We start from the raw sequence: 24,455 nt of genomic DNA, 5'->3' as shown, positions 1-24,455 counted from the left end.
TAAAGAGTAAAAGAAAGGCAGGAATAGATTATCGGACACTGGAAAATGACACCGGAGAGGTAGTAATAAGGGACAAGGAAATGGCGAACGAACTGAATAAGCATTTTGCATTAGTCTTCACCGTGGAAGAAACTAGCAGTATGCCGGACGTTCGAGAGTGTTGGGGGGCAGAAGTGGGTGCAGTTGCCATTACTGGGGAGAAGGTGCTTGGGAAACTGAAAGGTCTGAAGGTAGATAAGTCACCTGGACCAGATGGATCATGCCCTAAGTGTTCTGAAAGAGACAGCTGAAGTGGTTGTGAAGGTATTAGTAATGATCTTTTTACATGCCTTTTCTATCTCCTGTTGTAATTTGTATCCCACATCCTGCCTACCGTTCGGAGGCCAACAACACCCAATCCAGAATAGCTGATCCCCTAGTGGGCTCAGTCAAGATCTGCTCTAAAAAGCCATCTTGTGGACATTCTAGAAATTCCTTTCTTGGCATTCAGCACCAACTTGATTTTCCCAATCTACCTGCATATTGAAGTCCCCCATGACTATTGTAACACTGACTTTTTGACATGCATTTTCTACCTCCCATCGTAACTTGTAGCCCACATCTTTGCTACTATATATAACGCCCATCAGAGTCTTTTTAGCCTTGCAGTTCCTTAACTCTACCCACAAGGATTCTACATCTTCCAATTCTATGTCACCTCTTTCTCAGGATTTGATTTCATTTTTTACCAACAGAGTCACACCACCCCCCCTCCCTCCCCGTCTACCTGCCTGTCTTTTCAATACTATGTGTATCTACCATAAACGCTGCCTGGGCAGGGTAAAAAGCATTATCAGGGATGCATCTCACCCTAACCGTGGACTTTTTACTCTCCTCCCATCCAGTAGGTGCTACAGGAGCCTCCGCTCCCGCACCAGCAGGCACAGGAAGAGCTTCCTCCCTGAGGCTGGGACACTGCTGAACCTCTCATCACAGCGCTAAGCAGTATTGCTCCCATATTGTACTGTCTCAGTACTTTTACATTTGTGTGCTGTAGCACTTACTTTTTATTCGCAGTTATTTTGTAAATAACACTATTCTTTGCATTTCTGGTTAGATGCTAAGTGCATTTCATTGGCTTTGTGTCTGTACTTGACACAATGACAGTAACGTTGAATCTAATCACATCTAATCTAACCTAATCCTTGGATGTTCAGCTCCCAGCTATAATCTTCTTTCAGCCACGAATCAGAGTTCCTGTATTCATCACCCTTTTTGATTTTACCCCCGTTACACTTTAACTCCTCCCATCTGCCTATCCTTCCTGACAGTCTCACTACACACTGCATCTACTTTTATATCAACTGTCCCATCCTCAGCCCAATCACTCTGATTCACACCCTCTGCCAAAATATTTTAAACCTTCCCCACCAGCTCTAGCAAACCCGTCCGCAAGGATATTTGTCCCCCTCAGTTTCAGGTGTAACCCATCCCTTTTGTACAGATTATTTCTTCCCCAGAAGAGATCCCAATGATCCAGAAATCTGAAACCCCGCCCTCTGCACCAGCTCCTCAGCCACACACTCATCTGCCGAATCATCATTTTCTTACCGTCACTGGCACATGGCACAGGCAGCAATCCAGAAATTACTATCCTGGAGGTCCTGCATTCTGCCAAAGTCCCCGCTTTCTCCCTTCAGAACTTCCTCTCTTACTGATGTTGTTGGTGTCAATATGCACTTTGACTTCTGGTTGCTCACCCTCCTCCTTTAGAATGTTGTGGATCCAATCTGAGATATCCCTGACCCTGGCACCAAGGAGGCAACATCCCATCTGGGCGTCTCTTTCACATCCACAAAACCTGCTTTCTGTTCCTCTAATTAAGGAATCCCCTATCACTACTGCTCTCCTCTTCTCCCTCCTTCCCTTCTGAGCCACAGAGGACATTGGTGCCAGAGACCTGGTCGCTGGGTTTCGCCCGGTAGCCCCACACCCTCCTCAACAGCATCTGAAGCAGTGTACTTATTATTGAAAGGAAAAGCCACAGGGGTGCTCTGTACTGGCTGCCTGCTCCCTTTCCCTCTCCTGACAGTCACCCAGGGACCTGCCTCTTACATCTTAGGGGTGACTACCACCCTGTAGCTCCTATCTATCACCTCCTCATGCTCTAATATGAGCTGAAGGTCATCAAGCTGCAGCTCCAGTTCCTTAATATGAGCTCTAAGGAGCTGCAGCTCAATGCACTTCATGTAGATACAGTTAACAGGGAGACTGGAAGTCTCCCAAATTTCCCAAACCTCACACAAGGAAAATACCACTACCACCGCATCCATTCTCAGCGCGCTAGCAATGTACTAACAAAAAAAACTTATAGAAACTTTCTTACTTACTTACTTCAAACCTCTGCCTGTGCTTGCCCAAGCCTGTTCTTGCCTAAGCCTCTTGAGCCAAAGCTGAACTATTCTAACAATGCCCCTCTCACGCAATAGCCACTCCAACAATGGCCGCTCTATTTACATCTACTTTCTCTGTTTTGCTGGGAATATTCCTCAGTATTGAGACAATTGCAAACATTGGCAGGATTCATAAATGAAAAAGACGTTGTTCTCCAAGAGATTTGCTTCATTAATGTTTCATTTGCTCCATTTTTTCTTGCAACAGGGGTTGTCTGGTGGTCTGAGTGCCCTCCACTTTTTTCTGGAAAAAAATGTCTAGCCAATTTCCCTTAACCATTCTCCTCATTGAACTTGTTCTTAGATGAAACAATTTATCCTTCAACATTACTCATTTTTTCTAGATCAAAGTTCCAGATCCAGACCTAAAAACACTCCATGGTCCCAAGCAACGCCTATAATTATGTGGGATATAGAGTCATACAGCACGGAAACAGGACAAAATGCTTATCTAAACTATTCCATTTGCCCACATTTGACCCATATCCCTCTAAACTTGTTCCTATCTAAATGGATGTTAGGTGTTGTTAATGTACCTGCTTCAATCACTTCCTCTGGTTGTTCATTCCATAAATTGATTACCCAATGGGTGACAAAGTTGCCCCTCAGGTTAATTCTAAATCTTTCCCCTCTCACCTTAAATCTATGCCCTCAAATTCTTAGTTCCCCTACTCTTGGAAAAAGACTGGAAAACATTTGTGGGCAAGAGTCATGACAAGAGGAGAAAATAGTTATGGATGGAATCCAGTAATGTGAAGTTTGAAGAGGGTTGAAGTTTCCATCCAGCATTTAATTAATGGGACTTCAGCTGAATTTTAACCTTATCAACTCTTGTCTTGGTTCAGTTTTTGCTGGAAGAAATAGGCTCTCTCAAGAGATTTGTAACCTAACTGATTTACTGAAAAGACTTTTTTTATGAGCAATGCACAGTTTAAAACAAATAACGCTGATAATAGAATCTTTAAAAACTTTATTGATTAGCCAATTAGTACTACATAGGTTGAAAAATACAATTTGAAAATCACAGACTCTTTCACTGTAAGGCCGAAGTATTGGTTGCAGGGTACTGAGGGGAATGGTTGCAACTCAATGTTAGGTACAATGTCTGACTTTTATAAATAGTTTGTGCAATATTGAGAAATTTTCATGCTGCATTTTCTAGTATGTCCTTACAAACTATACAGTAAGCACAGAAATATTAGATCACATTAGATCCAGATGGTGCAGTTTGAGCTCATTGGAGAAATCCAGACTAATTCTTAAATGTCAAAGCAATTAAAACGGGGGAATATTTATTTAAATAATAATGTCATTTATGATTTGGAAATGCCCCAAAGCATTTTACAGCTGATGAAAAGTCATCAAAAGTCATCAATGTGAAATTCTTACTTACTCTTTTTTTTAAGAGTACCACCTCTCAAAAGTTGCTCCTTGACCAGCAAAGTATTACCACCATTTACTCTTAATGAAATTATATCTTGAAAGGAAATCACTGCTGTAATGTAAGGAACTCAGCACCTTGTTCTATTCCCTTTAGTGGGATCAGTCTGAAAAGGCTGAGGTGGAGAAATCAACCTTGAGTCAGCAGCACTACACACATCTATACGCATTAAAGTCAATGGGACTGAATGTCAAGAGACAATTAGGACCAACAGTTGGTAAATCTCACAAGTATTTAACACTAACAAGCAAAGATGAATTTTCCCATATTATTCCAGCAGCTGGCTACAGTTTCATTAGTGAGGCTCATCTTCTGTTCTGCATTTGTGGAGTGTTAGTTGAGTCCACTAATGCCAAAGGTTTTTGCTCTCTAAGGGTGCAAGTTTGGTTAATTCTTTTAAAAGCAGAGCTGTTTCAATCTTGGTGCTTTCGCTCTAAAGAGGCGAGCAGGAAAACCATTCCAGTGCTATTTGTTAGTGGGTAAATTGGTTAGTTCTAATCTGTCTTCATAACTCATTGGTTAAATGTGTTACACTTGATTACCAAGTGAAACACCAGGTAGCAACAGCTCCAGGTATGGTAATGCCTTACTGCTTCTCTTCTCAAGTTCAAAGCTGTTGGCTTCACCTGTGACTTCTCTTTCCTAAGTTACCATCCCACATTACAGGTCTGCATTTCTTGTTTGCCTGAACGAGCTCTGTGCACCCAATCACTTCCACGACCTTAGATAGTAAACTTATTAGGTCATGATCCATGGTTTTCAGCAATATCTTTGTGTGCAAAAGGGAGCATTCTTTTAATCTCAATCCTCGATATCTCCAAATGTGATTTTGAAACCAAGGCAATGAGTGAGGGTGTGCATGTCACAGCTTCCTGGACTGCAAGGTCATACAGGTGTCTGGATAAGAGTTTTGATGCTGCATGGTCCACTAAGTCCTTTCAGCATATTGGTTCATAAACTCAGCCTCAGATTCATACGACCAGTTCTGCATCACTTCTGTCGTGAGTGCTATTTTTCATCATCCTTTTCAGGCTGGCCAAAATGAAGCTGGCTATACAGTTGTATAAAGGCAGCTTCTCTGCTCTATTTGTCAGCTGTTCAAGCAAGGTTCAAGCAAGTTAGATGACATCTGGAAGCCATCAGATTTCTGAATGGACTATGAACCCATGAACACTACCTCACTATTTTTGCTCTCTTTTTGTCCTACTTATTTATATTATATTATATAATTTATACATATATATATATATATATATATATATATAAATTATATATATACAATTTCTTTTTGCAATTTATAGTACATTTTATGTATTCCACTGCAAAATAACAAATTTTGTGACATATGTCAGTGATTATAAACCTGATTCTGTTTCTGATTTTGTGGCCTTCAGCTGTTTTGATTAAGAGATTAGGCCAATAGACTGCCAAAAATGTGTAAAATGATGGGAGTTATAATGGAAGATAAGAGTATTTGCCATACAGCGCCTAAGATCGTCTATCAGTATCATGTTCAGAGCCAATTATTACTTTGATGTTTGGTGGGCAGCACGAGAGCGTATAGTGGTTAGCGTAACACTTTTCAGTGCCAGATGTAAGATCAGGTTTCAATTCCCGCCACTGAATGTGCAGAGTTTGTATGTTAAACCCATGACCGCATGGGTTTCCTTCGGGTGCTCTGGTTTCCTCCCACATTCCGAAGACATATGGGGTTAGGGTTAGTGAACTGTGGTCATGCTATGTTGGCGCCAGAAGCATGGCGACACTTACGGGCTGCCCCCAGCACTTCTCAGACTGTGTTGGTCATTGACGCAAACAACGCATTTCACTGCGTGTCAATATTTTGTTGTATATGTGACAAATAAAGCTAATCTCTGTGTAATCTTTAATCTCTGATGCAGTGTGATCTTCCATAAAGAGACCTGAAAATAGCCACAACCTCAAGTGGCCACCTCTGGTTGCACAGGGTGGCTATCATCATCCTGTTTGTCTGTCCCTCAGAAGCATATCTGCAGATTGGACACAGTGGGGAGACAGACTGGGAGAGAAAGGAGGCCAAGATATTAAACTTGGACAAAGTTAAAACAAAACAATATCTTTCAGGACACATTGAAGTCACAGGCATATTTCCTTTCAGCTACAAACTAATTCCTTATTCTTTCCTTGGTTCTGAGGAGCATATCATCAACAGTACACATTGGACTGTGACCTCTTAATCTGAGTACACTACTGTGCAATGTACTGCCATATCCAATGAATTCATTATTATTTGCTTTTGGCAACTAATTTTTAAATGATTCAGTTTGGTAGATCAGGAGAAGAGGCCAGAGTTATGATCCACTGGTCTAGAAGAACTGATCTTCCCCGTTCCACCGTTCCAGTGTCATGGATCATGAGCCAATAGATAGTTGTGTTTTTATGTCACCTTCACCTCCTCCCCACCATTCCCCCACCCCACACACCCCAGTGGCAAGGATTGGAAGTACATTGTTACACCACTGTGCTGATGGTGGAGGATGCCTCTGACTTCCTCTGCTTGCTGGGAAGCGACTTCAGGTACTCAAGGTGGCGCCTGGCATCTTCCTGGTTCTGCCTGACGTAGTACACCAAATAAGAGATGACCATGGTGAACCAGCCAAACATGGTGATCAGCATTGCCACATCGGTAGTCTTTTTCTGAAAGTTACAGAAGTTGACATGGTGGGCGACCTCCAAGAAGGATTTCTTTGTGTGTTCCTCTGGATAAGCAGATGCACAGATGATGTCATTGGTGGACTCAACCTTGACAGTAACTGTCTTGATCATTTCCTGCAGGTCACAGTTACAAAACCAGGGGTTGTCCGAAAGTTTAATAACTGCTTTCAGTTTGCTGAAGACCTCTTTGTTGACAGTCACCAGTTTATTGTGGGAGAGGTTCAGAAACTTCAGGCTTTCATTTAGCCCTCGGAAGGCGCCCAACTCCAAGTGCTGAATGGCATTATTGGACAGGTCCAGTTCTTCCAGCTCGTGCAGGTTCTTGAAGACCTCATGCGGAATGGAAGTTATTTGATTGGAATCAAGGTAGAGCTTCCGAGTGTTGTTTGGAATGTCCCTGGGGACCTCCTTCAGGTGCATGTCGCTGCAGCGGACGGTCAGTTTCTTGTCCGGGTCCGAGCAGTAACAGCCTTTCGGACACGTCGTTGCTGAGTTAAAGCAGAAGATCATCAGGACAAAACTTTGTAGGAGCAGCCACATGGCGACAGAGTGCCGCAGGAGCAGGATCCTCAGCTCCATTCCGGGGCACCGGCATAATCCTGGAAATCCTCCAATCCACGACGGAGCCCACACTCTGTGGCACCTCTGGGAACCGCAGCTGCGATCTGAAAGGAGGGGAAACATGCAAGTTTAGTGAAGAGTGTTCTGCAATTGATATATCACAGTTTCAGAATGTTTAAAAGCACCTAACAATGATGCACCCTTGAAGTGCAAAGAAGGAAAGACAGTATTCAATTGTGGCCAAAGTTTATTTCAACCCCATTCTCCCACCTTCTCCCTTTAACCCCTTTATCAACGAAGAACACATTAATCTCTGCCTTAAATATACCCAAAGATTTGGCATCCAAAACCCTCCATGGCAATGAATTTCACAGGTTCAGTAAGTTTCAAAGGTACAAACGTACATTTAATGTCAGAGAAATATATACAATATACATCCTGAAATTCTTTTTCTTCGCAGATAACCACAAAAACAGAGGAGTGCCCCAAAGAATGAATGACAGTTAAATGTTAGAACCCCTAAACCCCACCGCCCCCTTCCCACATGTAAGCCACAGCAAAGCAACGACCCCCCTCCCCCACCAGCAAAAAGCATCAGTGCCCTCCACTGAGCACTTAAGCGTGCAGCAAAGCATCAATAAAGACACAGACTTGCAGTACCCCAAAGACTACTCGTTCACACGATAATTCGACATACCACAGGCACTCTCTCTCTCCCTAATAAGGCAAAAGAGGTGTCTCCGTTTCACAGCAAGAGGGGAGACATAAAACAATTCGCTGATTTATGGTGTTATGTCCTCTGATTGAAGAAACTTCATTTCAGTTATAAAAGGGTGTCCCTTTATTCTGACACTGCACATTCAGATCTGAGACTCTCCTACTAATGGAAGCATCTGCTCCACATCCACACTATGTAGGCCTTTCAATATTTAGTAGATTCCTCCTCATCCTCTGAACCCCACTGAGTACAAGCCCAGAATTTTCAAATGTTTCTCATGTATTGGGATATGATAACTCTTTCAGTGATGTTGTTTATGGAATACTAATCAGAGTACTAGGGACAATTCAGACAATATTTGAAATAGGAACAGGAGTGGAGGGATTTAGACCTACCAGACTTCCCCAACAGTCAGTAAGATTATGGCTGATCTAACTGTAATCTCAAATTCACATGCTCGTTTTCCCACAGTGAGCTTGCTTATCAAGAATCCATCAATCCCTATAGAACGTTCGAAGTCTTATGTTTCCACTGCCTTTAATGGAGAGATTTCCAAAAACTCTCAACCCACTCATAGGATTTACTTCATCTCAGCTCTATTTGAAAGGGCGACTCCTTATTTTTAAGCAATGGCCCCTAGTTCTAATTCTCCCACCAGAGGAAACATCCTCTTCATGTCATTCCTTGCAAGAGTCCTCAGGATCTTTTACATTTCAATCAATTCCCCTCTCACTGTTCCAAACCCATGTAGATAAAAGCCCAGTCAATCTAATCGTTCCTCATAAGACAACTCACCCATTCCATGTATCTGCCTAGTAACCTTTATCTGAACTGCTTTCAACTCTTTATTTCCTATCAACAAACATGCCTTCTGTTCATGCCAAAACTTCACCTCTCAGAACAATAATAACCAAAAGCCCCAATTGTTACAATTACCAACTAGAAAAAGAATGAAGACTGGATAGCTGCTGAAAACTTAGATTGTCTTTGCTCTGGTAAATCTCTTCTATTGGGTGTACATTTTAAAATGGCTACCATGTATTATGGATCAAGAGTGCGGTTTTCATAATGTGAATATTGAACACAATCTAGACAATCACATTTGTTTGTGGACACATAATAAAATAGGATAGTCAATAATGTAACCATGGTAACTAGAGAAAATAAAATGAAAATACTGAAAAATTCTAACTTTGAGTGTCCAAGCATACTGGTTTCTACCAATTTAGTTCCAATTTAGTTGATCTGTTTGGCTGAAAATGTTTTAGTCTAAGGATATTAGATTTTGCCAAACAATAATAACAAGTTTACAATCAAGCAACACACATCAAAGTTGCTGGTGAACGCAGCAGGCCAGGCAGCATCTCTAGGAAGAGGTACAGTCGACGTTTCGGGCCGAGACCCTTCATCAGGACTAACTGAAGGAAGAGCTAGTAAGAGATTTGAAAGTGGGAGGGGGAGGGGAAGATCCAAAATGATAGGAGAAGACAGGAGGGGGAGGGATGGAACCAAGAGCTGGACAAAATGGATATGAGAGGATCAGGGAGAAGAAAAAGGGGGAGGGGGAAAAACCCAAGAGGATGGGCAAGGGGTATAGTCAGAGGGACAGAGGGAGAAAAAGGAGAGAGAGAGAGAAAGAATGTGTGTATATAAATAAATAAAGGATGGGGTACGAGGGGGAGGTGGGGCATTAGTGGAATTTAGAGAAGTCAATGTTCATGCCATCAGGTTGGAGGCTACCCAGACGGAATATAAGGTGTTGTTCCTCCAACCTGAGTGTGGCTTCATCTTTACAGTAGAGGAGGCCGTGGATAGACATATCAGAATGGGAATAGGATGTGGAATTAAAATGTGTGGCCACTGGGAGATCCAGCTTTCTCTGGGGATATGAGAGGATCATGGGACAGGAGGCCCAGAGAGAAGGAAAAGGGGGAGGGGAGAAAAAACCCAGAGGATGGGCAAGGGGTATATTCAGAGGGACAGAGAGAGAAAAAGGAGAGAGAGAGAAAGAATGTGTGTATATAAATAAATAATGGATGGGGTACGAGGGGGAGGTGCCGCCAGAGAAAGCAGGATCTCCCAGTGGCCACACATTTTAATTCCACATCTCATTCCCATTCTGATATGTCTATCCACGGCCTCCTCTACTGTAAAGATGAAGCCACACTCAGGTTGGAGGAACAACACCTTATATTCCGTCTGGGTAGCCTCCAACCTGATGGCATGAACATTGACTTCTCAAACTTCTGCTAATGCCCCACCTCCTGTCCCATGATCCTCTCATATCCCTTTTGCCTATCACCTGTCCAGCTCTTGGCTCCATCCCTCCCCCTCCTGTCTTCTCCTATCATTTTGAATCTCCCCCTCCCCCTCCCACTTTCAAATCTCTTACTAGCTCTTCCTTCAGTTAGTCCTGACGAAGGGACTCAGCCCGATACGTCGACTGCACCTCTTCCTAGAGATGCTGCCTGGCCTGCTGCGTTCACCAGCAACTTTTATGTGTGTTGCTTGAACTTCCAGCATCTGCAGAATTCCTCGTGTTTGAACTTTACAATCAATCTTGAATTGAACTAAGAATAACAACTGAATAATTCAAACCATAGAAATAGAAATTATTTCAATAATAAAAATATTTTCTTTTCAAAATGTGGGTATTGGAAAATATCTTGAACTAAATGGGGTGGCACAGTAGTCTAGTGATTAGTGTAATGCTTTTACAGTGCCTATGGCCTGGGCTCGATTCCACCGCTCTCTGTAAGAAGTTTGTTTCCAAAGACATATAAGTTAGTAGGTTAATTGGTCACATGGGTGTAATTGGATGGCATGGACTCAGTGGGCCAGACGGGCCTGTTACCATGCTGTATCTCTAAATAAAATAGAATAAAATAAATCAGAGATTGTATCCTTTCTGAACAAAATTGAAATCCAGGGTCAGCAACAAAAAGTGTTCCTTTTACCTTTGCAATAAAAGTTGCACATACATAGCAAGCTATAATGTAAGACAACAGCCAAGCAGCTTCATGGGAAACTAATCAGAAAAGTGTTTATACCAAGCCACATAAGACATTTATGCCTTGGTCAAAAAGAAAAATTTTAAGAACAAACTTCAACAGATGGGTAGTTTAGAGAGGGAGCTGGTAAAGAGAGAACATAGTTGTTCTGCTGATGGGCAAGACTAGATCCCCACCATTGAAAGCAGCCCTATCTCCACCCAGGAATGATCTGGCCACGGTACATGGATAGATTCTTGAAGCAGAAGGTTTAAATTGATTCATCTTGCTGTGCTAAACATAGTTTATTTTTAATGTTATTAGTTTGCATTTCCATTTATTTATAGAATTAGACAAACCCCACCAACATCAGGATATGCTCTCCTCTCATTACTGCTATCAGTAGGAGGTACAGGAGCCTGAAGGCACACACACAACGTTTTAGGAACGGCTTCTTCCCCTCCGCCATCAGAGTTCTGAATGGACCATGAACCCATGACCACCACCACGCTAGTTTTGCATTCTTTTTGCAACTTACAGTATATTTTATGTATTGCATTGTACTGATGCTGCAAAGCACACATTTCATGACATATGCCAGTGATAATAAAGCTGATTCTAATTCTGATTCTGAAATTGCCCAAAGAGTGAGCAGATTAATGTAGTTCAGAGATGTGAAAATGTTCAAAATAAAGTAAATTTATAACCAAAGTATGTATATATTACTATGAACTGCTACCTTGAGATTCAGGCAAGAAAATAAAGAAATACAATAGAATTTCTAAAAAAAATCTTTACATAAGCGAAGACTGACAACAAATGTGCAATAGTATACAAATTGTGCAAATTTTAAAAATACTGAGAATGTGAGTTGTAAAGAGTCCTTAAAAGTGAGACTGTAGGTCATAGAATCAGTTCAGCGTTGAGGTGAGTGAAGCTATCCACGCTGGTTCAGGAGCCTGAGGGTTGAAGGATAATAACCGTTTCTGAACCTGGAGGTGTGGGACCTAAGGCTTCTGTACCTCCTGCTTGATGGTAGTTGTGAAAACAGGGTATGGCCTGGATGGTGGGTGTCTTTGATAATCGATGCTGCTTACGGTAGTGCTCCATGTAACTGTACTCAATGGTGAGGAGGGATTTGCCTGTAACGGAATGGCCTATATTCTTCACTTTCTGTAGCCCTCTTTTCATGTGCATTGGTGTTTCCATACCAAGCAGTATCACAGCAAGATTTTAAATCTACTGACCCTTTCCACTTCTGATCCCCTGGTGAGGATTGGCTCGTGGGCCCAGTCCTCATGGAAGCCGGTTCTAGCTTCTTCCTCCAGCAGTTGAGAATCGGCGGTTTGGTTTTGCTGACATTGAGTGAGAGGTTGTTGTTGTGGCACCACTCAGCCGGATTTTCATTCTCTCTCCTATATGCTGATTCATCACAACCTTTGACTCTATCAACAACAGCGCTGTCATAAGCAAACTTGAATATGACATAGGAGCTCTACTTAGCCATGCTATCATAGGTATAAATTGAGTAAAGAAGGGGGCTAAGCACACAGCCTTGACTTCTCTAAAGCTGATTGACTGGCAGTAAAACACAGGGGCAATCAATGCCCAGTTGGCATCTGGACAGTAACTGATCAGGATGCTTCACAAGTATCATTACTCAAATTAGTCCAACACTCTATGCTCCTGGGTGCATAGAGACTTGCTTTTCAATGCTGCTAATTTGCAAATTCAAACAAACTGACATCTTCCAGCAGTGAAATGAAACCAAGATGGAGTTACCAGATTGGAGATATGTTACTCACCAACTTCAACATGAAGAGAGCATTGGCTTCTCCATGTTGGAACTGTCCTGTCATCCCCATCAGAGTCCAAAAGAGGAGTAAAAGCCAGAGGCCATTCTCCTGTTTGTCCACTCTAACCCCAAAGGAAGCTCTTTAAGTAACAAGAAGGGCACATTGTATGTCATTAATGTAACTCTGTCATTGTACGTCATTGTTTGTAATTCTGTTTCTACCATATATAACCGTATAACAATTACAGCACGGAAACAGGCCATCTTGACCCTTCTGGTCCGCACCGACCTCTTACTCTCACCTAGTCCCACCGACCTGCACTCAGCCCATAACCCTCCATTCCCTTCCTGTCTATATATTTATCCAATTTAACTTTAAATGACAACATCGAACCTGCCTCAACCACTTCTGCTGGAAGCTTCAGCTACCACTCTCTGAGTGAAGAAGTTCCCCCTCATGTTACCCCTAAACTTTTGCCCTTTAACTCTCAACTCATGTCCTCTTGTTTGAGTCTCCCTCACTCTCAATGGAAAAAGCTTATCCATGTCAACTCTATCTATTCCCCTCATAATCTTAAATACCTCTATCAAGTCCCCCCTCAATCTTCTACACTCCAAAGAATAAAGACCCAACTTGTTCAACCTTTCTCTGTAACTTAAGTGATGAAACCCAGGTAACATTCTAGTAAATCTCCTCTGTACTCTCTCTGTTTTGTTGACATCTTTCCTATAATTCGGTGACGAGAACTGTACATAATACTCCAAATTTGGCCTTATCAGTCCCTTGTACAATTTCAACATTACATCCCAACTCCCATACTAAATGCTCTGATTTACAAAGGCCAGCATACCAAAAGCTTTCTTCACCACCCTATCCACATGAGATTCCACCTTCAGGGAACTATGCACCATTATTCCTAGATCCCTCTGTTCTATTGCATTCTTCAATGCCCTACCATTTACCATGTATGTCCTATTTTGGTTAGTCCTACCAAAATGTAGCACCTCACATTTATCAGCATTAAACTCCATCTGCCAGCTTTCATCCCACTCTTCTAACTGGCCTAAATCTCTCTGCAAGCTTTGAAAACCTACTTCTTTATCCACAATCCCACCTATCTTAGTATCATCTGCATACTTACTAATCCAATTTACCACCCCATCATCCAGATCATTAATGTATATGACAAACAATATTGGACCCAGTACAGATCCCTGAGGCACACCACTAGTCACCAGCCTCCAATCTGACAAACAGTTACCCACCACTACTCTCTGGCGTCTCCCATCCAGCCACTGCTGAATCCATTTTACTACTTCAATATTAATACCTAACAATTGAACCTTCCTAACTAACCTTCCGTGTGGAACCTTGTCAAAGGCCTTACTGAAGTCCATATAGACAACATCCACCGCTTTACCCTCGTCAACTTTCCTAGTAACCTCTTCAAAAAATTCAATAAGATTTGTCAAACATGACCTTCCACGCACAAATCCATGTTGACTGTTCCTAATCAGACCCTGTCTATCCAGATAATTATATATGCCATCTCTAAGAATACCTTCCATCAATTTACCCACCACTGACGTCAAACTCACAGGCCGATAATTGCTAGGTTTACTCTTAGGACCCTTTTTAAACAATGGAACAACATGAGCAATACGCCAATCCTCTGGCACCATCCCCGTTTCTAATGACATTTGAAATATTTCTGTCAGAGCCCCTGCTATTTCCACACTAACTTCCCTCAAGGTCCTAGGGAATATCCTGTCAGGACCCGAAGACTTATCCACTTTTATAGTCATAGTCATGGTCATAGTCATAGTCATAGTCATACTTTATTGATCCCGGGGGAAATTGGTTTTCGTTACAGTTGCACCATAAATAACTAAATAGTAATAAAACCATTAATAATTAAATAGTAATATGTAAATTCTGCCAGGAAATAAGTCCAGGACCAGCCTATTGGCTCAGGGTGTCTGACCCACCAAGGGAGGAGTTGTAAGGTTTGATGGCCACAGGCAGGAATGACTTCCTATGACGCTTTGTGTTGTATCTCGGTGGAATGAGTCTCTGGCTGAATGTACTCCTGTGCCCAACCAGTACATTATGTAGCGGATGGGAGACATTGTCCAAGATGGCATGCAACTTGGACAGCATCCTCTTTTCAGACACCACTGTGAGAGAGTCCAGTTCCATCCCCACAACTTCACTGGCCTTACGAATGAGTTTGATGATGCTGTTGGTGTCTGCTACCCTCAGCCTGCTGCCCCAGCACACAACAGCAAACATGATAGCACTGGCCACAGAATCATAGAACATCCTCAGCATCATCCGACAGATGTTAAAGGACCTCAATCTCCTCAGGAAATAGAAATATATTCCTTAAAAGTTCCAGTACTTCCTCCTTCTTAATCATCATAGTTTCCATAACTTCCCTACCTGTTTCCCTTACCTTACACAATTCAACATCCTTCTCCTTAGTGAATACCGAAGAAAAGAAATTGTTCAAAATTTCCCCCATTTCTTTTGGCTCCACACATAGCTGTCCACTCTGATTCTCTAAGGGACCAAGTTTATCCCTCACTATCCTTTTGCTATTGATATAATTGTAAAAAACCCTTTGGATTTATTTTCACCTTACCTGCCAAAGCAACCTCATATCTTCTTTTAGCTTTTCTAATTTCTTTCTTAAGATTCTTTTTACATTCTTTATATTCCTCGAGCACCTCATTTACTCCAAGCTGCCTATATTTATTGTCAATCCCTCTCTTTTTCCAAACCAAGTTTTCAATATCCCTTGAAAACTATGGCTCTCTCAAACGTTTAACCTTTCCTTTCAACCTAACAGGAAGATAAGGATTCTGTACCCTCAAAATTTCACCTTTAAATGACCTCCATTTCTCTATTACATCCTTCCTATAAAACAAATTGTCCCAATCCACTCCTAAATCCTTGCTCATCTCCTCAAGGTTAGCCTTTCTCTAATCAAAAACCTCAACCCGGGGTCCAGTCCTATCCTTCTCCATAATTATATTGAAACTAATGGCATTGTGATCACTGGACCCAAAGTGCTCCCCAACACAAACCTCCGTCACCTGACCTATCTCATTCCACAACAGCAGATCCAACACTGCCCCTTCTCTAGTTGGTACCTCTATGTATTGCTGCAAAAAACTATCCTGCACACATTTTACAAATTCTAAACCATCCAGCCCTTTTACAGTATGGGCTTCCCAGTCTATGTGTGGAAAATTAAAATCTCCCACAATCACAACCTTGTGCTTACTACAAATATCTGCTATCTCCTTACAAATTTGCTCCTCCAATTCTCACTCCCCATTTGGTGGTCTATAATACACCCCCATAAGTGCTACTACACCTTTCCCATTCCTCAATTCCACCCAAGTAGCCTCCCTAGACGAGCCCTCTAATCTATGCTGCCAGAGCACCGCTGTAATATTTTCTCTGACAAGCAATGCAACACCTCCCCCTCTTTCCCCTCAGATTCTATCACACCTGAAGCAATTAAGTCCAGGAATATTTAGTTGCCAATCACACCCCTCCTTTTTCTTCCTTCTCCCCTACATCTGTTCCTACGCTCTGGTTCCCCTCCCCTCTTGTATCTAGTTTAAATCCACTGGAGCTTCTCTAGCAAACCTACCTGCAAGAATATTTGTCCCCCTCCAGTTCAGATGTAAACCATCCTGCTGGAACAGGTCCCACCGTCCCTGGAAAACTGCCCAATTATCTATAAATCTGAAGCCCTCCCTCCTGCTCCATGTCTTCAGCCACGTGTTGATCAGCGCTATTTTACTACTTCTAAACCCGCCTGCACGTGGCACTGGTAGCAATCCTGAGATTGCTATCCTGGAGGTCCTGTCCTTTAACTTGGTGCCTAACTCCCTAATCTCACCTTTCAGAACCTCCTCACTCTTCCTACCCACGTCATTGGTCCCTACATAGACCACGACATCCGGCTGCTCATCCTCCCTCTTGAGAATACCGAGAACTCGATCCGCGATATCGCAGACCTTGGCACCAGGGAGGCAACAGGCAATCCGGGATTCTCGATCTCTTCCACAGAACCTCTTATCTGTCCCCCTAACTATCGAATCCCCTATCACTATTGATCTCCTCTTTTCCCTCCTTCCTTTCTGAGTTGAGAGTCCCATCTCGGTGCCAGAGATGCAGCCACTGCAACTTGTCCCTGGTAGGTCGTCCCCATCAACAGTATCCAAAACGATGTACTTATTATTGGTGGGAACGGCCACAGGGGTACTCTGCTCATTCTGTCTATTCCCCTTCCCTCTCCTGACAGTCACCCAGCTACCTGCCTCCTGACTCTTAGGGGTGACTATCTCCCTGTAACTCCTGTGTATTTCTGCCTCTGCCTCATGAATGATCCGAAGTTCATCCAGCTCCAGCTCCAGTTCCCTAACTCGGTTTGTCAGGAGCTGCAGCTGGATGCACCTTTTATAGGTGTAGTCATCAGGGACGATTATGCTCGCCCTGACTTCCCACATACTGCAAATGGAGCACTCAACTGCCCTAACTGCTGCCTCCATTGCCTACTCTTAAGGTAATTAGATTTATTCAAGGAACTAACCCCGCGTTACCTCACTTGGAATGAAGCTCTTCCTCAGCCTCTGCTCGCCAAAGCCTTCCTACTCTGTCTCCCACTAGTTCCCACTACTCCGTCGCGCGCTACAACGTCTGTTTCTGAGACATAGAAGCAAATTCATACAAATTCTGCTTCTAAGACATAGGAGCAGAATTAAGCTATACAGCCCATCGAGTTCTTGATCATTCAATCATGACTGATTTATTATCCCTCTCAATCCCTTTCTCCTGCCTTCTCTGCATAACCTTTGGAGCCCTTATTAGAGATTTAACAAATAAAGCTGATGTTATATGTGTACAGGAAACCTGCTTGAAATGTTGTCTAAGTTTTAAGGTACAAAGTTATGTTGATAATAAGATGTGATCAGAAAATAGGTAATGGAGGAGAAGTGGCTACCTTTGTCAAAAATGGGATAATACATAGAGTAATCGAAATTGGGGCTGTTTATGAGTCAATTGTGGTTTAAGTTTGGGGAAAGAAAAGTGTGTTGGTGGAAATGGAAAAAATAAGGTCATATGGTATGAGGATTTTAATGCTCATAGTACTATATGGGGTTGTAGTGACACAAATGTGAAAGGGATGGTAGTGGAAGGCTTTCTGGAAGCAAAGTGTTGGGTGTGCTCGAATGATGGTAGGAGTACAAGGATAAATCTAGTTAACAACACTGTTTCTGCTACAAATCTGACACTGGTATCTGAGACTATAGCAAGTCTGTGTAACCAGGAAGTGTATAATGATACAACAGTGGGGAGTGATCATTTCCCCTTTGTCTGTACACTGGGAATAGATGTGAATCAGAGGAAAGGTTCTTGTATCCCCAGATGGAACTTTAAAAAGGCAAATTAGGATGTATTTGATGATTTATGTGAAAGCAGATCTCCTGATCATTTGGTTTTGGAGGATATCATGTTGAGTAATAACACCTTGAGCTCTGTATTCAACTCAATAGCTCTGGAAGCAATTCCCAGATCACTGGGAGATAACAAAAGGAGAGCTGTTCCCTGGTGGACGGAGGAATGTAAAAGAGTTGTGACGGAGCGGAATAAAGCTTTTCAGAAAGTTAGGCAGTGTTACTCCTGTTCATTGTTCATACAAGGTAAAACAGCTCAAGCTATAGTTGGAAAAGTAGTGAGAAGGGCAAAGAAAATGTATTGGAGAATGTATTGTGATAACATTGGGAAAGTGATCCAGGTAGGAGAGGGTTGGGGTTTGATACAGAAAATAGGGGGAGTTAGGAAACTTGATGCATTACTGGTTTTGGTATGGTGGGGAGAAGGTTGCAGTTACTAACTCTGAAAAAGCAAGGTTATTAGCAAATACATATGTCAGTGTATATAGTTTCTCAGATTGCTGAAAAAAAAGTATGTTCTAGTTCCTGCTTGGATATTGAATTTACATTGTCTGAACTTAAAAGGGCTATTAACGGTGCTGGTCAGACATCACCTGGAAAAGATGATATTTGTTATAATATGTTTACACAGTTATCAGATTCAAAACTTATGTTGTTTTTGAAATTCTTTAATACAATATGGGTTGAAGGGTGACTTCCTGCTTCCTGGAAATTAGTGGTTGCTATCCCTACATTGAAATCTGATACGGATCAATCAGATCCTTGCAGTTATAAACCTATTTCAGTAACTTCACATGTCTGTAAGATAATGGAATGAATGGTTATAGCAAGACTTTGTTATTTTGTGGTAAGTAGTGGAAAATTAGCTTTATACCAATCTGGATTTCGTAAAGGGAGAATGACCATGGACTCAGTGTTAAGTTTGGAATCTGATATTCCTAAGGTCCAACTTAATAAAGAATCAGTGGTAGCAGTTTTATTTGATGCAGAAAAAGCTTATGATATGTTATGGACACAAGGGTTGCTGCTTAAACTGGAAAAGATGGAAATACGTGGTAGAATGTTCAATCTGATTCGAGATTTTTTATGTGATAGGAAGATACAAGTTCGGGAAGGGACAACATTCTCTAAGGAGAATGCAATAATTTAAAAAATGTATTTGATTACTTTGGCAACAAAGTTGGGATAAGGAAAAGGACAGCATTTATATAAAATTAGGAGGACAATGGGAGATGGACATAAAAGGAGAGAAGAAGTTATTCTTGCACATTTACATATTTGAAACACTAGGTTGAATAATTCCTTGTTCAGAATTAATATGCATGATGTGGGCATTTGTAGGGAGCACACTTGTTAAGGAACAGTGCAGCATATATTTTTGAATGCAGTTCCCATGAGGTGCGAAAGAAACACCTAATTGCTAAATTGAGATCTTTGCGACAGACACAGCTTAACATGGTAACACACATAAAATGCTGGAGGAACTCAGCAGGCCAGGCAGCATCTATGGAAAAAAGTACTGTCGACGTTTTGAGTCAAAACCCTTGGTAAGTTTATTAAGATATCACTGTCATTGTAATGTATATATGTGCATATTTGACTTTCTGAAAAGCAAGCATGAGACTTCTTGATATTATTTAAGGTTTTTTTGGGGGGGGTTGAATTTCGTGTGTATATTTCCTGTCTCTTTGTTCCATACTCCAGTCAGTAGGTGGCGGTAATGTATTTTATGTTGGTCTCCCAACCACCATTAAACTTGACAAGAAGAAGAAGAGGTGAAGTTGTTGCTCAGACCAAACATCAGAATGAGGAAGAAATGTGATCTCAGTGACTTTGACCATGGAATGAACGTTGATGCCAGATGGGCTGGTTTGAGCATCTCAGAAACTGCTAACCTCCTAGTACCTTTGCACACAATAGTCGCTAGACTTTACAGAGAATGGGGGAAAAAGCAAAAAATTCTAGAGAGCAGTAGTTCTGTGAGTGAAAATGCCTTGTTAATGAGAGAGCTCTGAGGAGAATGGCCAGCCCTGGTTCAAACTGACAGTAATTCAAATAACCACATATTACAACAGGGGTGTGTAGAAGAGCATCTCTGAACACACAACATGTCGAACCTTAAGGTGAATGAGCTACAGCAGCAGAAGGCAACAAACTTACACTCAGTGGCCACTTTATTAAGCACAGGAAGTACCAAATGAAGTGGCCACTGAGAGTATACCCCTTGAAGCGATTTCTCTCTTTATTGCTGTCCCTGATCTATCAACCAGAATCATCTCAGCAATGCTCACCTCATCCCAACTTTTGTCTTCTTTGTTCTAAACTTTTCTTTCGAGCTTCTCTGCATCTTAAAAGTAACTTATGTCCTCTCCTTCCCATTTCTGATGAGAGACCTTTGAAATGAAATATTTACTCAGTTTCTCTTTTCCACAGGTGCTCCCTTGCCTGCAGATTCCCTTCAGTATTTTCAGTTTTCAGAGGTACAAAAGACTACAGATACTGGAACCTGGAGTAATAAACACACATCTGGAGGAACTGCGCTGATTTTGATTTTGTGGAGGCAAAGGAATGACTGATGTTTCGGGTCATGACTCCTGTATGAGGATTCTGCATTGTTTCTATCTCCTTTTTCCAGCATTGGTAACATTTGTAATATAGTTAAGATGTTCCAAGATCTTTCAGGGCATTTCTTTTTGGAGTGAAAGAGGATGAGAGATAACTTTACACAGGTATACAAGATGATAGTAGGCACAGAGAGCCTCTTTCCTGGGGCGGAAATGGCTAAGGTGAGGGGGCATCGTTTTAAGGTAATTGGAGGAATGTTTGTGGGGGAAATATCAGGTAGCTTTCTTAGAGACGTAGGAACATGACATGTACTGCCAGGGGTGATGATGGAGGCAGATACATTTGGGTTATTTAAGGGACTCTTACATAGGCACGAGGATGGAAGAAAAATGGTGGGTTATGTGGGATGGAAGGATTAGATTGACCTTACATTGTGAGCCAAAGGGCCGATACTGTGTGTGTACTGTTCGATGTTCACACTTCACAGGAGTCTTAGTGAAAAAAAAAAATCACAACATCGACCAAGCTGTAGCTTTAAGCCAAGTAAACTTCATATCTAAACTACAAAATCTCAACATCAACCAAGCTGTAGCTTTAAGCCAAGTAAACTTCATATCTAAACTACAAAATCTCAACTTTTTAAAGCATTTAGTCCAATTTTGCAAATTAAACAATGTTAAATAGTTGGTACATTGCCATCAAGCATTTGGAAGCCAGTCCTCATTTTTATGCCCATAATTATAATATCAACAGCTGTATTGTCCTTGTATGTGTGCCAAATGCCCATAGTGAAGGGTAATTTCTAAGATGTAAGGAAAACTTTTTCTCACATTCCTTAGCTGAGACTTGGGTCATGCTGAACAGGGTCGTAACTATTAGCTCCACTTCATTGTCTAATAACAAGAGACTTTCAGCAGCTCCCACCAGGTTTATTGCCAGAAAGCAACTGCAACAGGAATAAACAACAGGAAAATGCATTCGGTAGCTGCACCCTGCCTGAGCAACTGCAAACAGCACCAGGTGTAGTGGAGCACCAATCAATCTGTTAGAGAAACTCAGCAGTTCAAGCAGCATCTGTGTAAGGAAAGGAAATGTCAACATTTCAGGTTAAAACCCTGCATTAGGTCTGGAAATGTGAGGATTTACGGCCTTCATAAATCAGAGTATTGAGTACAGGAGTTGGCATCTTATGTCGAAATTGTATAAGACATTGCTGAGGCCAAATTTGGAGCTTTGTGTGCAGTCTGGTCACCTACCTACAGGAAAGATGGCAATAAGATTGAAAGAGTGCAGAGAACATTTACAAGGATGCTGCCAGGACTTGAGGACCTGAGTTACACAGAAAGGTTGAATCGGTTAGGACTGTATTCTCTAGAGTGTAGGAGAATGAGGGGAAATTTGATAAAAGGTATACAAAATTATGAGAAGTATAGATGGGTAAATGCAAGCAGGCTTTATCCACTGAGGTTGCATGAGACTAAAACCAGAGGTCATAGGTTAAGGGTGAAAGATGAAATATTTAAGGGGAACCTTCTTCACTCAGAGAGGGTGGTGTGAGTGTGGAACGAGATGCCAGCAGAAGTGGTGGATACAGGTTTAGCATCAACATTTAAGAGAGGTTTGGATAGGTACATGGATGGGAGGGGTATGGAGGGACATGGTTGAGATGCAGGTTGATGGAACTAGGCAGGAGACCAGTTTGTCATGGACTAGATGGGCCAAAAGCCCTATTCCTGTGCTGTAGAGCTCTATGACTCTAGAAGGAGTTATTTGTATTAAGAACAATTCAGTCAGGGAGATGAGTGTTGGTGGAGGGGAACTGGTTGAGTAAGTGGTGAGATCAGCTCTGATGAAGGGTTTAGACCCAAAGCGTTGATGATCCCTTTCCTCCCACAGATGCTGCTTGACCCTCAGAAGATACAAGCATCTACAATCTCTAGTGTCTCTATTGTACGCCTGGCAGAGATAGGAAAAAGAGAGTAAGCTACAGGCTGTGAATTCATGTTTATTCTTGTATCCTATTTGTCCAGTTTTAGAAAGCTTAGTCCATAAAGTTCAAATTCATTTTCCTCTTCATATCCAAACATCTGAATATTGACCTTACCCGATGTATCCACTGGTTAAACCCTTCAGAACCACAAACTTAAAAGGACAAGCAGTTGAAGTAGAAGGTATGAATGCACAGGAATGGATCTTACTGCTTAGTGGATCATGTGCCCAGAGTTTATTCAAACAAATGGGTCATAGGCTATCGCATGGATTATCCTTCAATTTCATCAATTTTAATGCAATATCCAAGATTTAAGTGGATTTCATCTGGCTGTTATCTATCTTACATAATGGAAACACTGGGTTGTCTGTGAAAATTCCTCTACCACACCACATTATCTTACCCCTCTATACCACCCCCTTGCATATCCTATGCGTGTAATTATGAGGGGTGCTTGATAAGTTCGTGGCCTAAGGTAGAAGGAGTCAATTTTCGAAAACCTAGCACATTTATTTTTCAACACAGTCCCCTCCTACATTTACACACTTAGTCCAGCAGTCATAGAGCATACAGATCCCTTCTTTGTAGAAGTGGTCCACAGCAGGGGTGATTGATAAGTTCGTGGCCTAAGGTAGAAGGAGATGAGTTATTAACTTCAAACTTTCTGCATTATCACTCAAAGAGTTGAACTGCACGTGCAAGTAACAAGAGCATCTTGGACCTCCAGGTGGTCCACAGCAGGGGTGATTAATAAGTTTGTGGCCTGAGGTAGAAGGAGGTGAGTTATATAGCTCTCGTTACATGCACATGCAGTTCAACTCTTTGAGTGAAAATGCATAAAGTTTGAAGTTAATAACTCATCTCCTTCTACCTTAGGCCACGAACTTATCAATCACACCTGCTGTGGACCACTTTCTGGAGGTCCAAGATGCCAACTTCTACAAAGAAGGGATCCGTGTGCTCCACGGCCGCTGGACTAAGTGTGTAAATGTAGGAAAAACAAATGTGCTAGGTTTTCTAAAATTGACTCCTTCTACCTTAGGCCACGAATTTAACAATCACCCCTTGTAAGTCATACTCAGAGATAAAGGAAGGGCTGAGGAAAACAAGTCACCAAGCTCACAGTTTGGGAGCTGCAGTGGCATTGTGTGAAACAGGTAGGGTTTTATCATTGCACAGATTAAACACTGCAATTTTGCAGTGTTTATGCTGACTGTAGTTCTGCTCTCAAACAAAATCCACTACCTTATATCCTAAATGTGCTATTTGTTCTCCCCATCCTAATCTCCCAACAAGGAAATTAAAATTTCAAAGTTCAAAGTAAATTTATTATCAAAGTACATATATGTCATCATATGCTGCCTTGAGATTCATTTTCTTGCAGCCATTCAGAGGAAGATAAAGAAATACAATAGAATTTATGAAAAACTATAAATAACAAAGACTGACAAACAAACGAATGTTCAAATTTCAAAGTCAAAGTAAATTTATTATCAAACTGCATATGCAGCATGTCACCATATGCTACCCTGAGATTTATTTTCTTGCAGGCATTTGGAGGAAAATTTAAAAAAAATACAATAGGATTTATGAAAAATTATAAATAACAAAGACTGAGAAACAACCAATGTGCAAAAGAAGACAAATCATGCAGATAATAATAATAGAAAGTAAATAAATAATACTGAGAACACAAATTGAAAGTGAGTCTATAGCTTTGGAATCAGTTCAATGTTGAGGTGAGTGAAGTTGTCCACAATGGTTCAGGAGCCTGATAGCTGTAGGGTAATAATT

At 41.6% G+C, this 24,455-nt stretch overlaps 1 protein-coding gene across 13 annotated transcripts in view; it reads right to left on the bottom strand.

Annotated features, from left to right (window-relative positions):
• Positions 1–3,417: 3,417 nt before the first annotated feature.
• lrrc3ca (leucine rich repeat containing 3Ca) overlaps positions 3,418–24,455 on the bottom strand; it is a 105,739-nt gene continuing 84,701 nt past the window's right edge. For all 13 annotated transcript variants that reach the window (XM_072249317.1, XM_072249322.1, XM_072249310.1 and 10 more), the window contains one exon: positions 3,418–7,232. In XM_072249317.1, coding sequence (XP_072105418.1) covers positions 6,364–7,146 — 783 coding nt within the window. In that variant the 5' untranslated portion in view covers positions 7,147–7,232 and the 3' untranslated portion in view covers positions 3,418–6,363. The remainder of the gene's footprint in view (positions 7,233–24,455) is intronic.

This window comes from Mobula birostris, chromosome X (assembly GCF_030028105.1).
Source record: "Mobula birostris isolate sMobBir1 chromosome X, sMobBir1.hap1, whole genome shotgun sequence".
NCBI lineage: Eukaryota > Metazoa > Chordata > Chondrichthyes > Myliobatiformes > Myliobatidae > Mobula > Mobula birostris.
The sequence above is the reverse complement of the archived record's forward strand: the minus strand, read 5'-3'. Positions and strand labels throughout refer to the sequence as shown.